General features: G+C 32.9%; 1 protein-coding gene across 4 annotated transcripts in view; it reads left to right on the plus strand.

The window, feature by feature from the left end:
- Window positions 1–15,449, plus strand: part of LOC127702263 (uncharacterized) — a 249,338-nt gene that overhangs the window by 39,527 nt on the left and 194,362 nt on the right. For 2 of the 4 annotated variants that reach the window (XM_052206390.1, XM_052206389.1), the window contains exons 5-8: window positions 5,300–5,584; window positions 6,746–7,039; window positions 10,878–11,189; window positions 13,293–13,571. In XM_052206390.1, the coding sequence (XP_052062350.1) occupies window positions 5,300–5,584; window positions 6,746–7,039; window positions 10,878–11,189; window positions 13,293–13,571 (1,170 nt within the window). The remainder of the gene's footprint in view (window positions 1–5,299; window positions 5,585–6,745; window positions 7,040–10,877; window positions 11,190–13,292; window positions 13,572–15,449) is intronic. The other 2 variants (XM_052206388.1, XM_052206387.1) reach the window with 1 other exon arrangement.

Consider the following 15,449-nt stretch of genomic DNA (forward strand, 5'->3'; position numbering starts at 1 on the left):
AATCAATTGAAATATAGGGGAAGTCCATTGTGGTAACCCCCCACCCCCTTCTGTTTGAGAAATTGTAAACGGTTGAGATCCCCATCCCTAAACCATATTTGTTCTTGTATTTGACAATAAAACAAATCAAATAGAATTGAGGGGAAGTCCACGAGGGTAACCCTAACCCCCTTTTTTTTGAAAATTTGTAAAAAGTCAAGATCCCCACCCTGAAACCATTTTTCTTCTTGTATATTACAATAAAACAAATCAAATGAAATAAAAGTCGAGTCCCCTGGGGTCACCCCCACCTTTTTCCTGTTTAAGAACTTGTAAACGGTTGAGATCCCCCATCCCTGTACTATATATTCTTGTATGGGACAATAAAACTAATCAAATGTAATATAGGGGAAGTCCATTGGGGTAACCCCAATCCCCTTCTTTTTGATAGCTTGTAAACGGTCAAGATTCCCACCCAGAAACCATATATATTCTTGTATGGGACAATATATCAAATCAAATGAAATATAGATGAAGTCCATGGGGGTAAATCCCAACCCCTTCTTTTTGAAAACTTGTAAACGGTTGAGATCCCCACCCCTAAACCATATATATTCTTGTATGGGACAATAAAACAAATCAAATGAAATTTAACGGAAGTCCACGGTGGTAAACCCCACCACCTTCTTTTTGAAAACTTGTAAACGGTTGAGATCCCCACCCCTTAACCATATATATTCTTGTATGGGACAATAAAACAAATCAATTGAAATTTAGGGGAAGTCCCCTGGGGTAACCCCCACCCCTTTTTTTTGAAAACTTGTAAACAGTCAAGATCCCCACCATGAAACCATATATATTCTTGTATCTTACAATAAAACAAATCAAATGAAATAAAAGTCTAGTCCCCTGCGGTCATCCCCACCTTCTTTCTGTTTAAGAACTTGTAAACGGTCGAGATCCCCACCCCTAAACCATATATATTCTTGTATGGGACAATAAAACTAATCAAATGAAATATAGGGGAAGTCCATTGGGGTAACCCCTACCCCCATTTTTATTGATAACTTGTAAACAGTCAAGATCCCCACCCTGAAACCATATATATTCTTGTATCTTACAATAAAACAAATCAAATGAAATAAAAGTCTAGTCCCCTGGGGTCATCCCCACCTTCTTTCTGTTTAAGAACTTGTAAACGGTCGAGATCCCCACCCCTAAACCATATATATTCTTGTATGGGACAATAAAACTAATCAAATGAAATATAGGGGAAGTCCATTGGGGTAACCCCTACCCCAATTTTTATTGATAACTTGTAAAACGGTCAAGATTCCCACCTAGAAACCATATATATTCTTGTATGGGACAATATATCAAATCAAATGAAATATAGGGGAAGTCCACGGGGGTTAAACCCTACCCCCTTCTTTTTGAAAACTTGTAAACCGTTGAGATTCCCACCCCTAAACCATATATATTCTTGTATGGGACAATAAAATAAAGCAAATTAAATTGAGGGGAAGTCACCTGGGGTAACCCCTACTCTCCTTTTTTTGAAAACTTGTAAACGGTCAAGATCCCCACCGCGAAACCATATATATTCTTGTATGTTACAATAAAACAAATGAAATGAAATAAAAGGTGTGTTCCTTGAGGTCATTCCCACCTTCTTCCTGTTTAAGAACTTGTAAATGGTCGAGATCCCCGCCCCTAAACCATATATATCCTTGTATGGGACAAAAAAACAAATCATATGAAATAAAGGGCAGGTCCCCTGGGAAAATTAATCAGTTTGTGTGTGTTATATTTGAACATAAATTAAATATATATAGGGTTCTTTCAAGTGCTGAATCTGAACTTGTTTTTAATTAGATAATAAACTATTTTTATTATGAGATAAAGTTTTTGACATTGATAGATAAGTTGCAAATCTGTATTATTTTTTGACACATGAAAGAAACAATATTAGCAACTATTAATTAAATTTGATTATAATATGGAAATATATATAACATCATATCTGATTTTAGAGAAGTATTTTGCTGGTATTTTACTGGTTTATGGAAATAAGTTTGAGTTAGTTGTTTTGAAAAGTGATGTGTTTAATTGATAGATATAAAATCATATCTAATTTTAGAGATTTATGAGTGGTTAAGTGATATATAATTTTAGAGAATTATTTTGGTGTTTTGTTACTGGTTCATGGAAATAAATTTGAGTTATAATTGGCGAAATATCATTGGTAAATTGTTTGAAACTTTTATGACTTGTCTTATCTCACAATAAAAATTGGTGTGACAGATTTATTTGAAAATTATCTATTTCCTAAGTGGTGATGATTATAAGCTATATTATTAGACATTTTGAAGATTATTACATTATTAATTATTAATTAGATCTGGGTTATATCTTAGCATATGATAATCATTTGACTGACAGATTTATTTGAAAAATTTCTGTTTCCTGATAAGATCTGTAGGACTGTATATATAAAGTTTGAAATTTACTAGTAGGACTCAGACTGTATAAATGAAGTTTGAAATTTACTGTTTATTATTAGACATTTTGTAGATAATTAAGTCTCCCTAAACCATATATATTCTTACCCCCACCCCCCTTCAATTTGAGAATGTGCTTTTATCTTGTAAACGGTCGAGATCCCCACCCCTAAACCATATATATTCTTGTATTGGACAATAAAACAAATCAAATGAAATATTGGGGGAGTCTCCGGGACCATTCCAACCCCTTTCTTTTTGAAAACTTGTAAACGTTCAAGATCCCCATCCTGAAACCATATATATTCTTGTATGGGACAATAAAACAAATCAAATGAAATATAAGGCGAGTCCCCTGTGATCATCCCCAACCCATCCTGTTTGAGAACTTGTTCACGGTCGAGATCCCCACCCCTAAACCATATATATTCTTGTATGGGACAATAACACTAATCAAATGAAATATAGGGGAAGTCCAGGGGGGTCACCCCCACCCCCCTTCTTTTTGAAAACTTGTAAACGGTCAAGATCCCCAACCCTAAACCATATATATTCTTGTATGGGTCAATAAAACAAATCAAATGAAAAATAGGGAAGTCCATGGGGGTAACCCTCGACCCCTTCTTTTTGATAACCTGTAAACGGTCGAGATCCCCAGCCCTAAACCATATATATTCTTGAATGGGACAATAAAACAAATCAAATGAAATTGAGGGGAAGTCCCCAGGGGTAACCCCCACCCCCGTTCTTTTTGAAAACTTGTAAATGGTCAAGATCCCCACCCTGAAACCATATATATTCTTGTATGGGACAATTACACAAATCAAATGAAAATATAGGGGAAGTCCATGGGGGTCACCCCCAACCCCTTCTTTTTGAAAACTTGTAAACGGTCAAGAATCCCACCCCAAAACCATATATATTCTTGTATCGGACAATAAAACAAATCAAATGAAATATAGAAGAAGTCCAGGGGGTTACCCCCACCCCCTTCTTTTTGATAACTTGTAAACGGTCGAGATCTCCACCCCTAAACCATATATATTCTTGAACGGGACAATAAAACAAATCAAATGAAATTGAGGCGAAGTCCCCTGGGGTAATCCCCACCCCAATTTTTTTTTGAAAACTTGTAAACGGTCAAGATCCCCACCCCGAAACCATATATATTCTTGTATGGTACAATAAAACAAATCAAATGAAATATAAGGCGAGTCCCCTGGGGTCATCCCACCCCTTCTGTTTGAGAACTTGTAAACGGTCGAGATCCCCACCCTAATCCATATATATTCTTGTATGGGACAATAAAACAAATCAAATGAAATATAGTGAAAGTCCATGGGGGTAACCCCCATTCCCCTTTCTTTTTGATAACTTGTAAACGGTCGAGATCCCCACCCCTTAATCATATATATTCTTGAATGGGACAATAAAACAAATCAAATGAAATTGAGGGAAAGTCCCCTGGAGTAACCCCCACCCCGCTCTTCTTTTTGAAAACTTGTAAATGGCCAAGATCCCCACCCCGAAACCATATATATTCTTGTATGGGACAATAAAAAAAATCAAATGAAATATAAGGCGAGTCCCCTCGGGTCACCCCCACCCCCTCCTGTTTAAGAACTTGTAAACGGTCGAGCTTTTCATTATTAATAAGATAATACCACATTGAGGTCCAAAGGGTCCTAAATTAAACTTTTGTTTAATTTCATCAAAAAATGAATTCTTTGGTTCTTTGATATGATGATTCTAACAATGTTTGAGTGTGAAATCATATCAAATTTTAGAGAACTTAGTCATCACTGGTTGTTGTTATTATATTATTGATTACAATTTGAAAAATTGCATCATATCTTATTTTAGAGAACTTTTTATCCAGTTTGAGTTATTTCCATTTGCACAGAAAATATTATGGATTAAATGAACCTGTGTTTCATTTCAACATGAATTAAATATATATAAAGGGTTCTTTCAAAGGCTGAATCTAAACTCTATTTAAATATTAGATTTTAGGCCCAGTTTTCAAGTTGGTCTAAATCAGGGTCCAAAATTAAACTTTGTTTGATTCAACAAAAATTGAATTTATGGGGTTCTTTGAAATGCTGAATCTAACCATGTATATTGAGAGATTTTGGATTGTGGGCTCCTTTACCAAATTGGTCCACATTGAGGTCCAAAGGGTCCTGGATTAAACTTTTCTCTGATTTCATCAAAAATTGAATTCTTGGGGTTCTTTGATATGCTTATTCTAATATGTACTTAGATTTTGGATATTGTACCATAATAGGTATTTAAATGTCCAATTTCAAATATATTAGTTCTTTGACTACATTCATTTTGTGTCACAAACCTATGATGTGTCAAATATTCAATCACAATCCAAATTCAGAGCTGGTTAAGTTTAAATGTAGTGTCCATACTTGCTCAACTGTTCAGGGTTCGACCTCTGCAGGAAAATCCGGTTTGCTGTCTCTCTGACAGCCTCTTGTTTTGTTTATTGTGCATGGTAAGTTTACTGCAAAAAAACTAATTAAAACGTCGTTTTGATAGATATGCAAAAATTAACATCTTTTGTTGCATTTTTTCCATAAAAAAGAAATGGGATAAGTAAGGAAAAAGCCTTTCTTAATTCAATTGTATTGAATCGACATGCGCTCAGCAGGAAGTTACCATAGTTACAAATTAAGGGATTGTCAGATATAGAAAATCTTTTTAGAAAATATTTTTTGAATGTTTGAAGATATAACTACTAATAAAAATAACTTCATAGAAATAAATTAATGATTAAACAAGAATGTATTTATTCAAAAATATTTTAGGTAAACCGATAAATACAAAATTAACTCTTAAACCTGAGCATCCATTTGTTGGTGATAATGTAACTTTTACGTGTTCTTCAACGATACAGCGATGGCCTGCAGGATATAGATCTTCACACCTGTCATATCAATTTCATGGGAACAAACCTGGAGCTACTGACAACAATAGGTTAATGATACACACACTTACTAAGTCGGACAAAGGAACAAACATAAAATGCCAGGCAACTGATGATCTTGGAAAAGTGTCAAACATGAGTAATACTGTTACATTAGATCCGTATTGTAAGTATGATAGTATAAAGTTTCGATCACAGCTTCAGTGTACTACACTAGTTATTTGAAAGTGTCCTTAATGTCTTACACATAGGGTTTATATTGGAGTGACATATGCTGTAGTTAAAAATGTGTAACTAATAATAACACAAACCACTGTCATGGTTTATATCTAACAGATGTGTATCTCTCTACCGGCATAAATAGTTTAGAATGCACTACATGCAATAATTCATTTTGTTATGGAAAATAAGTAAAGAAAACTATAATACTATTCATTGTAGTAGTAGCTGTAGTAATAGTAGAAGTAGTAGTAGCAAAGTTGACACTTGTAAACAAACTGAGAATTTGAAAATAGACTTATCAAAATTATGGATCAACACCGACTATTGTTTTACTGTAGTGTGATGCATGTGTTCATTGTATATTTAGTATGTACATGCATGCAGATTCCATACTTAAGAATGTTCGCTGATTTTTTTTAACTTTTTATCATATATTCGGAATCCTCTGGTTTTATCCGTGTAGAACCATCTTGTCGATTTACCCCTTCTTTTTTTATATATATAACATATAGTTTAAAATGCCATTTTTGAAAATCTTATAGAATCCTTATTACTTTTTAAATGTTTTTGAATGAAAAAAACTGTCAATGTTAAACGTATGAAAACTTTAGAGAGAATCATTTCCCCCTAAATGTTCAAAGGCTAATATCTCAAAAACATGGAAACGGATCTTTCATTTTTTTATGATTTTATTGTTCAATCATGCCACATCTTATCGTTATATTCTAAAAAGCACTGTTATTTAAAACATCAGCAAACATAGCATAAACTGCTTGTCCAATCCAGAGCACCACAGTTTACAGTCGGTTATTGCTATGTTTCTGTTACTCAATCTGTAGTTATCTTTTTAAAAATGAGGCGAAAAATACTAAGGGGACATCCAAAAACACATCAATCGAATAAAACTGAGAACGCCATGGAAAAAACCGCTGTATTCGTTGAATTAAATATCGTTTTTTATTTGCATTTTTATGGATGTGATATCATCTGTTATACCTTTTGATCGCCTCCTTAAAATCATATTTTGTAACGTTTGAACCAACTAAAATTATATAGTTTTCGTCTCATTTGTTATAAATTCATATATGTTTTTTGAATATTACAGATGGTCCTGACAATGTTGTGATGGAACCTGCGATCGCAATTATTAATTTAACAGAAGGAACCGCATTAGGCCCTATACATTGTAATGCAACCTGCAATCCTGGATGTAAATACACATGGAAAGAAAATTGGGCAGGTAGATTCAAACCCGTTCCAAATGAATTCATTTTAAACAACAACCGGAGTGTACATGTTCTAGCAATAAAGAGGAATCAAAACGGAACCTACCGTTGCAGGGTAGATCATTCTACAGGTGATGTAAAGAAGACAAAAGACATATTAGTGAATGTACAGTGTAAGTATTAACAGTGAGTATATAAGTTATTAGACGCTTGAAATGGTTACACATATAAACAAAAGAAATGGACAACTTTATGCTTAAAAAACATTAGTATTTGTGAAGTGACAAAACCTTGTATGTTTATCTTTACTTTTACATCAACCTAGTGGTTGAATCATTGCTTCTAAGGAAAATAGTTGATACAAGTTTACATTATATTTGGTCATTTACTGTAAAATATTTCCATGCATCCAGAAATTCAGCGTACATGTAAATATTCAGGGGTTTCCAAATTTGAAAGTTTGTAAATTATAGAGTTTATTTAAAATGATCTTTTTATGCTTGATGTGCACCATTTTCCAGCTAAACATACTATACAATTACAATACAATTAACACAAATGATAAACCCTTACTGCATATTTAGATATAGGTAATCTATTATATTTTTAAGTGTTTCAAATAAAGTACAATTACATGTTAAAATGATGGAATTAGCTACATAATACTTCTTCAAATAATTTTCCTGGTCATGAACATATATACATGCAATTACTAGATAGCTATGAAGTGTAAAACTGGATCAAGATAAATATTCACAATTTATGACTTATAATTCGTACTCAGTTAGAAAAGGGTACACTTTGATCGTTACTAATAAAATCAAAACAGTTCTGCTCGACCTTATAAACATTACCATGGCGTCGACCATTATCATTAGCGCTACATATCACAACTGAACAAGTCCCAATAGGGAATTAGTTTTCCCATCTAGAAGCTGTAATCACGAATAAACAAACCCCGTCCCTTACAAACTCAAGTTATTTGGAAAAATCGATTGCAACCATTAGTACAATAGTTAAAAGTGGAACAAGTTATTTCAGTCAATATTTCACCAGATTTACTACTGTAACATTAGTTCCCGTCATTGTAGTTGTTGTGCTGTTGTCATTTTTTTGTATTCTTGTGTTTCATTTTTGCGTATGTGCTTTGTCTATATGCCATTTTTGTTTTATTGTTGACATATTTGTTTGTTTTTGTAGTGATTGAAATTATAACGCAATGTTGACTGCTGAACCACTATTTTTGATTTTTTTACCTATTGTGTCTGTTTGTTTTGTTCATACATTGTTGTCAATATAATGGAATTTTATGCGATTAACACACAAGTGAGAGGTTTAGCTTTAAAACCAGGTTTAATCCACCATTTTCTACATAAGGAAATGCCTGTACCAAGTCAGGAATGTTACAGTTGTTTTCCATTCGTTTGATGTGTTTGAGGTTTCGATTTTGCCAATTGTTAAGGGACTTTCCGTTTTGAATTTTCCTCGGAGTTCGGTAATTTTGTTGTTTTACTTTGTTCTTGTACTGTCATTATAAGCTTATTCGTTACAAAAGATGTTAAGATAAAGTATTGGCATGGCTAATCAACTCGGAACATGCTAAGCAAAGAATGAAACTAGGATTTCATTGATTTGGTTAAGTCATATGAAAAATCAAATTTAAAAAAAAAGATGAATGTCTTTTATGTAATTGAATGGCTAAGTTTTACTATGAAACAAGTTTACTTGAACTTTCCTGTAAAGGAAAATCCTTTATATTATCAACATCTTCATAAATGTACTGCGATTGAATTATTTTCTTCCCGTACATTATTTCACCGATATTTAACCGTATGCAGTGACCTTAACTACGAGACCTCTAGTTAGAACTTCGTCCCCCACACAGCGCAAATGCGAGGGAAACCGTGATGAGAGAACGTAAACAAACGTGCACTGGTAAATAGTAATAACTGATTCTTAAAGAACAAATTTAATACAACAAATCATTATACAACTGTGAAGGAAAAGTTTAATTAACAAATGGGGACGCATTGAAAATATTAAAAAAAATATCATGACCTTAGCAATTCACTCCTTTGGCATGTGCTCTGTTTTGAGTGTTTATCAATGTCACGATCCGGTAAACTTGGCAACAAACTCGAAAATTAATTTGATTGCGATCAACTATCACTGAATAAAACATTATTTCTCGATAATACGTTATAGATTGGTGATAAATATAAAAATCCTACATACAGGACTAAATTAGTATATATGCATGCACTGGTTCAATAATTTCGATAACATTAAAAATACAAGATAATCGTTTCATATGACTATAAGTATTACAAGATCGTGTCAAAAAAATAGAAAGGGAGAGATATGAATTGTTCAACTGTGACATATAAATGTATAAACTACATTGTAAGTACGATTACCTTCTACAAAAAGGGATCAAGTAGTTGATGCGTGATATGATGATACAATTGTGTTTCTATTTCATATTACGTATGTCTAAGAAACAATAATCCATATCCTGATTTAGTAGAAATCTAATAGTTGAGCATATCAATTATGGCAAGTTTGAATACAAGATACGAAAGTATACTGCACAAATCGAACATTAGAGGAATTTCAATTTCTTATCTGTGTCAAGATTGCATCGAATAATAGTGATCAAACCCGTTACCGCCACGTTTTAAAGAGTTGTTCGACGTACGTGAAGTGTAAGAAAAAACACAAAATATCAAATCAGCTTACGGGACTTTTCATGGACAAAATTGTTTTTCAGTTTGGTGGATAATTTTCAAGTCGGTATTTCAAAAGATACTTACGATTAACGTACTATGCATTTTGCAATATTACCAAGTTGTTCACGTTGTGAGCCTTAACATTAATTTTAGAGACAAACGTACCTAATAATTAAAACTTTCCAAAAAAATATGTGACGTGCGCACGAAAACGTGTCATTTGTTTCTTTTTTTTTTACCTGTGTCGCCAAAGGTGATACCAGGCCTATTACCTTTCATAAATTTCTCTTGGCTTCTATGGGCTTAAGTCATTCTATAGTTGGTCTGCAGCTTAATAATGTTTAGTTGAAGCTTCCTGTTTGCCGATAGTTTTACAATACTTATTGCAGCCACTTCTGGGTTGCCGTATGTTTGCAATTTTACGAAACTGATTGAACATGGGAAATTTTCTGCAAAGTGTCCTTTGCTTCAATGAAAGGGAATTATCAGTTATGCTTCAACATACACGTAACCTCAATCAATTGCATACAGCGACGCAGGTCTAGACCCGGTATCGGTCTTGTTCTTTTTTTGTTTGTTCTAATAGATATTAATAAGAATCACATGGCATTCATGCAGAAGTATAAATGGATATTTATACTGTGGAATCTAGTGTTCTCCTCCCATATGGAGTTGATTATACTGAACCACAACATTGATTGAAATATGATTTTTCTCTATCAAATGGAAGTTAAGATTTTGAACTACATCAAGATCAAGTCATTTGAATGTATGTATCGCATAAGTTATGCTGATTAAAATGAACTACTCTAACACGATTTTATCGACATAATATGGCGACCAAGATTATGTCTACATCGTAAAGAGGGAATGAATCATCATTGGAAAGATCGTACTGACTGTGAATACGATAAATCGTTCCTCCACAATAGATGAATGTAAAGTTAATTACTTGTTCTACTGTAATATAATCTTGCGATTTAAATAATGCAGTTGAGCTATAGCTGTAGATTTTTCTAGATGTACATGTAATTTGAATTATAACCATCCAATACGCTTGGAGAAAGAAGTTAGGAAATCAAAATACATACCGCATTTCCAGGTCGAAAAAAAAGAAGGTCCACTTTGTATGTGGAAGATTCAACTTTAGTAATAGTACAGTTAGATTATTTATACCGTGCAATTTACAAAATCAATTCATTATTTCAATCATGTCTGTACCATTGTGAAATATAATTCATTAAATTCATATTATTTTGAAGTATTGTATAATCTATTTCAGATTCTCCTAAAATAACTGATATCTGGTTTAGTTCTAACGATCAGAGATATGAAGTACGTACTCCTACAACTTTTGATTTCAATGAAGAGGTAAATGTGAAGATGACACTGCGTATGGAAAGTAATCCTGGTCCGCAAATAATGTTTAAATCTTCCTTGTTGAAAATTCAACGTATTAATAAGGGAAATGGGTTTATTGATTACATATCTAACCTACCTTCTCTTAGATGTGAAGATTCGGGAAACTTCTCAATACGGGCTAGTAATGGGATACCATTTGCAGATACCAGAACGGTGAACTTAAAAATATGTTGTAAGTATAGTTACAGGAGTATCTTCATCACTAACATACATATCTGAATAACATTATTCCCAATGTAACAGTTCGTTTAACTTACATGTCTTGTAAAAGAAAGAAAAGATAGTGTATTACACATGTTTATTTACAAGTAACACAAGAGTAAACGAAATTTAAAAAAAAACGAAAAGGACACACTAACTGTAATACTTCATAATGGGAATTCGGAAGATAGAAGAATACGGAAACAAATGTGTTGCAAATGTAAACGTTGAACATCTATGGGACAATACATTTAAATATTGTTTTAAATACAAAGGATAAAAGGAATAGTCAACGTTTTTGGACAATAAAACAAACCAAACCAACACATGCAAGAAGGTGTACGCGCAATTTTAGACAACTAGGAATTACCAAATCATAATCCATGCTGATGTTAGTCAAGTTTATGTGATACAAACCTCCCACTTTGTCCATCTAGGCCATGCGATGTAAAAGTAAAACACATACAAATAAAAAAAACCCGGAACAATAATTATTTCTAACGAAAACATTGTAAGTTGTCATTGCGGACGTTGTTCGTGTCCTAATGTTCTATTCAAGTATACGAAATTGAGATGATTGTAATCTTAAATGCCTTAAGATTAACCTAACAGTCATGTTAAGATTTATGAGAATTAAATATTTTGTGTTGCTCTAAGTTTTAAAGGATTTATGAATTTTATTTGCATTCAATCCAGATGTATCTAGCCCCATTGAAGGCAGTAGTTACCATTAAAAGCTTATTTACACTCTGAAACATATACAGATCTGGACTGTAACCAAGTTTTTAAACAGTCTTCAGTGTGACGCATTGATATTGTTTAAAATTGTTTGAAAGATTGATGATATAATTTATAAATATGTTCAAATTTTATTATAGGTTATTTGTTGCAATTTGTTTTGTGGTTTGTCCATATGCGTGAACAATTTTGTGTTTGAAAGTTTAGTGCGAACGATATATTTTTGTAACACATAGATAAGGAGAGGCACACAAGTGTATTTGTATCAAAAAACCTACAACAGACAGAACTAGATATGCCTCCCTTATGAATAGATTGTTTCATATGAAGACATAATCATTCAATCAGTTTAATTGAGGTCTGGAGCTGGCATGTCAGTAACTGCTAGTAGTCCTTTGTTATTTTATGTATCATTGTCATTTTGCTTAGCTTCTTTTGTTACCTGTTCTGACATCGGACTCGGACTTCTTTTAAACTGAGTTTTACTGTGCGTATTGCTATGTGTTTCTTTATTCTACATTGGTTAAAGGTAAAGGGGGAGGGTTGAGATCTCACAAAACATGTTTAACCTCGCCGCATTTTTGCGCCTGTCCCAAGTCAGGAGCCTCTGGCATTTGTTAGTCTTGTATGTTTTTTAATTTTAGTTCATTTATATGTTTTGGAGATTAGTGTGACGTTCATTTTCACTGAACTAGTACACAATTTTATTTAGGGGCCGGCCGAGGACCACCTCCGGGTGCGGGATTTTCTCGCTGCGTTGAAGACCCATTGGTGGCCTTCAGCTGTTGTCTGTTCTTTGGTCGGGTCTCTTTGACATATTCTCCATTTCCATTCGCAATTTTATTGTATACTGTAAATGTTTAAGTAAAACAAATATTAATTGAAGATCTACAGGCATTGCATCTTAATTTAAGTATCAGATAAAACATTGATATTTGTTATAAGTGTATTAAGGATTGAAGGATTGGTTGCCGTCCATTCGGACTTTTGTTTTTAAAAATGCATTATATACCTGTTGTTCCTCGAGCTCCTTTTCATAACAAGATTTCCTTTTTTAATCAAAGCAAAAACCAAGTTAAGACTCCTCATATCATCAACTATCAATATGTTCATAAGGTGTTATATATTAAAGCAATACTTCATAGCGGTACAATGTTCCTGTCATAATAAGTAGACAGAAGGAACGAATACAAAAAAAAAAAAAAAAAAACGACTTCTGCAAGTCTTTTCAAACGATTTCAGGATTTTGAATAATAAAGTGTATAATGTAATTTAACATTGAAGTAAAATGTATCGCTTAGTTATTGTGTGTTTACATTTAAAACATGATTTACAGGTAAACCTAGGAATGCCACAACTACATCAAGAACAATAGGAGCGAAAATTGGTACAGTAGAAAATATAGTTGTGCATGTTATATCATTCCCGGCACCAACTGTAAAGTGGGATTCTAAGACTGGGTTCGATTGGACGATTTCAAAAGAAACATATGATTACAAACATATAATTAGTTCCAAAATACGTATTGGATCGGAAGTGGACTTTGATGTGTATGGAATGACGATATGTAACCAATTTGGATGTATTAAAGAATTTATCACTTTGAAACCGCGAGGTAGTTATATTTTTATTTATCTAATTCTGAGCCGATTTATCCTCTTCCCGACCTGTTGATTATTATAATATTATCAACGTGTGGTTTGCTTTATCTCCATTCTTACTTGACCAAAATTCCATTATGAAGTCAAATTTCCTTGCTTTCCTCTTAATTTTATATTGTGACGTCATGAATAAAAGCGACAATGTCTGATGACGTTACAAAGATATAACACATGTTTTTGCAGGTCATTGGAAAAGAAGGATACAATGTGTCTGCACATCGTCTAAAAATCATAAGAGAAACAGATTCTACCACCAAATCTCATGCAATACGATATCTCTTCACACCCGACGGTTGCATTTTAAATATTTGAAACGGTCGGCGAGCCTTGCGTTATAAATTTGAAAATTTAACTGTTTCGAGTGAGAAGTATCGTATCACATGTTATTCAGTGATTGAATCTATACATATCAAATCAATGATTAGTTAAATAGATATACACACATTGGCATTAAGAAGTCGATGAGAAAGAACAATAATATTTATTACGATCATAATATATGATTACAAATGGCACAATATATTTTTACCAGCATCGTCAGACCTCCAAGGAGTGTAATGTGTACATATTTCGATCAGATTGTATTCACGAAAAGCAATATTATGCTACTAGAAGGAAAAGGAAATGGTTGAATTTTTATATGCAATACAAGATGATATCTTCTATCCAACACAAGAAAAGATGAAATAGGCGTCACCTAATCATTGCCTTGTAAAAAACCAATATAAGTAAATGTACAGTACAACAAAATATCTGTCTTCATTATCTAGGTCATACATTATGTACATGTACCTCATAATAAATCAAACTCTGAACATATTTAAATCAAAATTTTTCCTGTATTTGTTAAAAAAAACTATTAAACAATAGACAAAATAGTATCATTTCTGTACCAAAATTCGGCCATATTAGTAATAAGCAATAGAGATTATTGCAGCAAAGACATAATTAAGAAAAAATGTGTCCAAAGACGTCCCAAGATATTGATGATCATTTGAAATCTAATATGTTTATTTACATGACAGTCATATTCGTTTACATGGAATACCCATAGTTCTTTAGAAAGTTGTGGAATTATATATCCTTATTGTAAAATGCCTGTCATTAGTAATCAATATCCTTAGCAGTTAGCACTGTAAAATATATAGCTTTGTTCTTAAGAATTTATATTTTAGCATAAAAATAATTCATTAAACTTTACCTCATGAATAAATGTAGCTCATACGTTTTCTATTGGGGATTAGAACGTTAATAATTAGCTTTTAAGAATTATACACATAAGAAGATACCAAGGAGTTAAAAATCATACATTAAAGATACCAAACTCGTCGTAGATACCAGGATTAAATTGTGTACGCCAGACGCGGATTTTGTCTATAATGGACTTACCAGTGACCTTCGAATCAAAAATGTTCAAAAGGCCAAATTAAGTACGAAGATGAAGAGCATTGAGAACTTAAAATTCCGAAAAGTTTTTATGAAAGACAACTAAGGTTATATATTCCTTGGGTAGAAAATTATTAGTATTTCGAAAAATGAAAAGTTTTGTTAACAGTTAATTTATAATTATGACCATATCAATGATAATGCAAGTCCCCACAGAAGTGCTGACTACTGGGCTATTAAGACAGTACTATGGCCAAAAACACTTTACTAAGAACTATAGATTTAGAAAAATCAACCAAACCAAAAGTCTAGTGACATCCGTCGTGTTATTTGTGATCTATCCAGCAGTCGAAAATATTCTATGCATTTTCAGGTCAACACGTATTTAGTTTTGTTAGTGTTCATAAAGGGTGATCGAAAAGAAATTACTCATATAAATATCATAA

This window comes from Mytilus californianus, unplaced genomic scaffold, assembly GCF_021869535.1.
Source record: "Mytilus californianus isolate M0D057914Y unplaced genomic scaffold, xbMytCali1.0.p SCAF_5, whole genome shotgun sequence".
Classification (NCBI taxonomy): domain Eukaryota; kingdom Metazoa; phylum Mollusca; class Bivalvia; order Mytilida; family Mytilidae; genus Mytilus; species Mytilus californianus.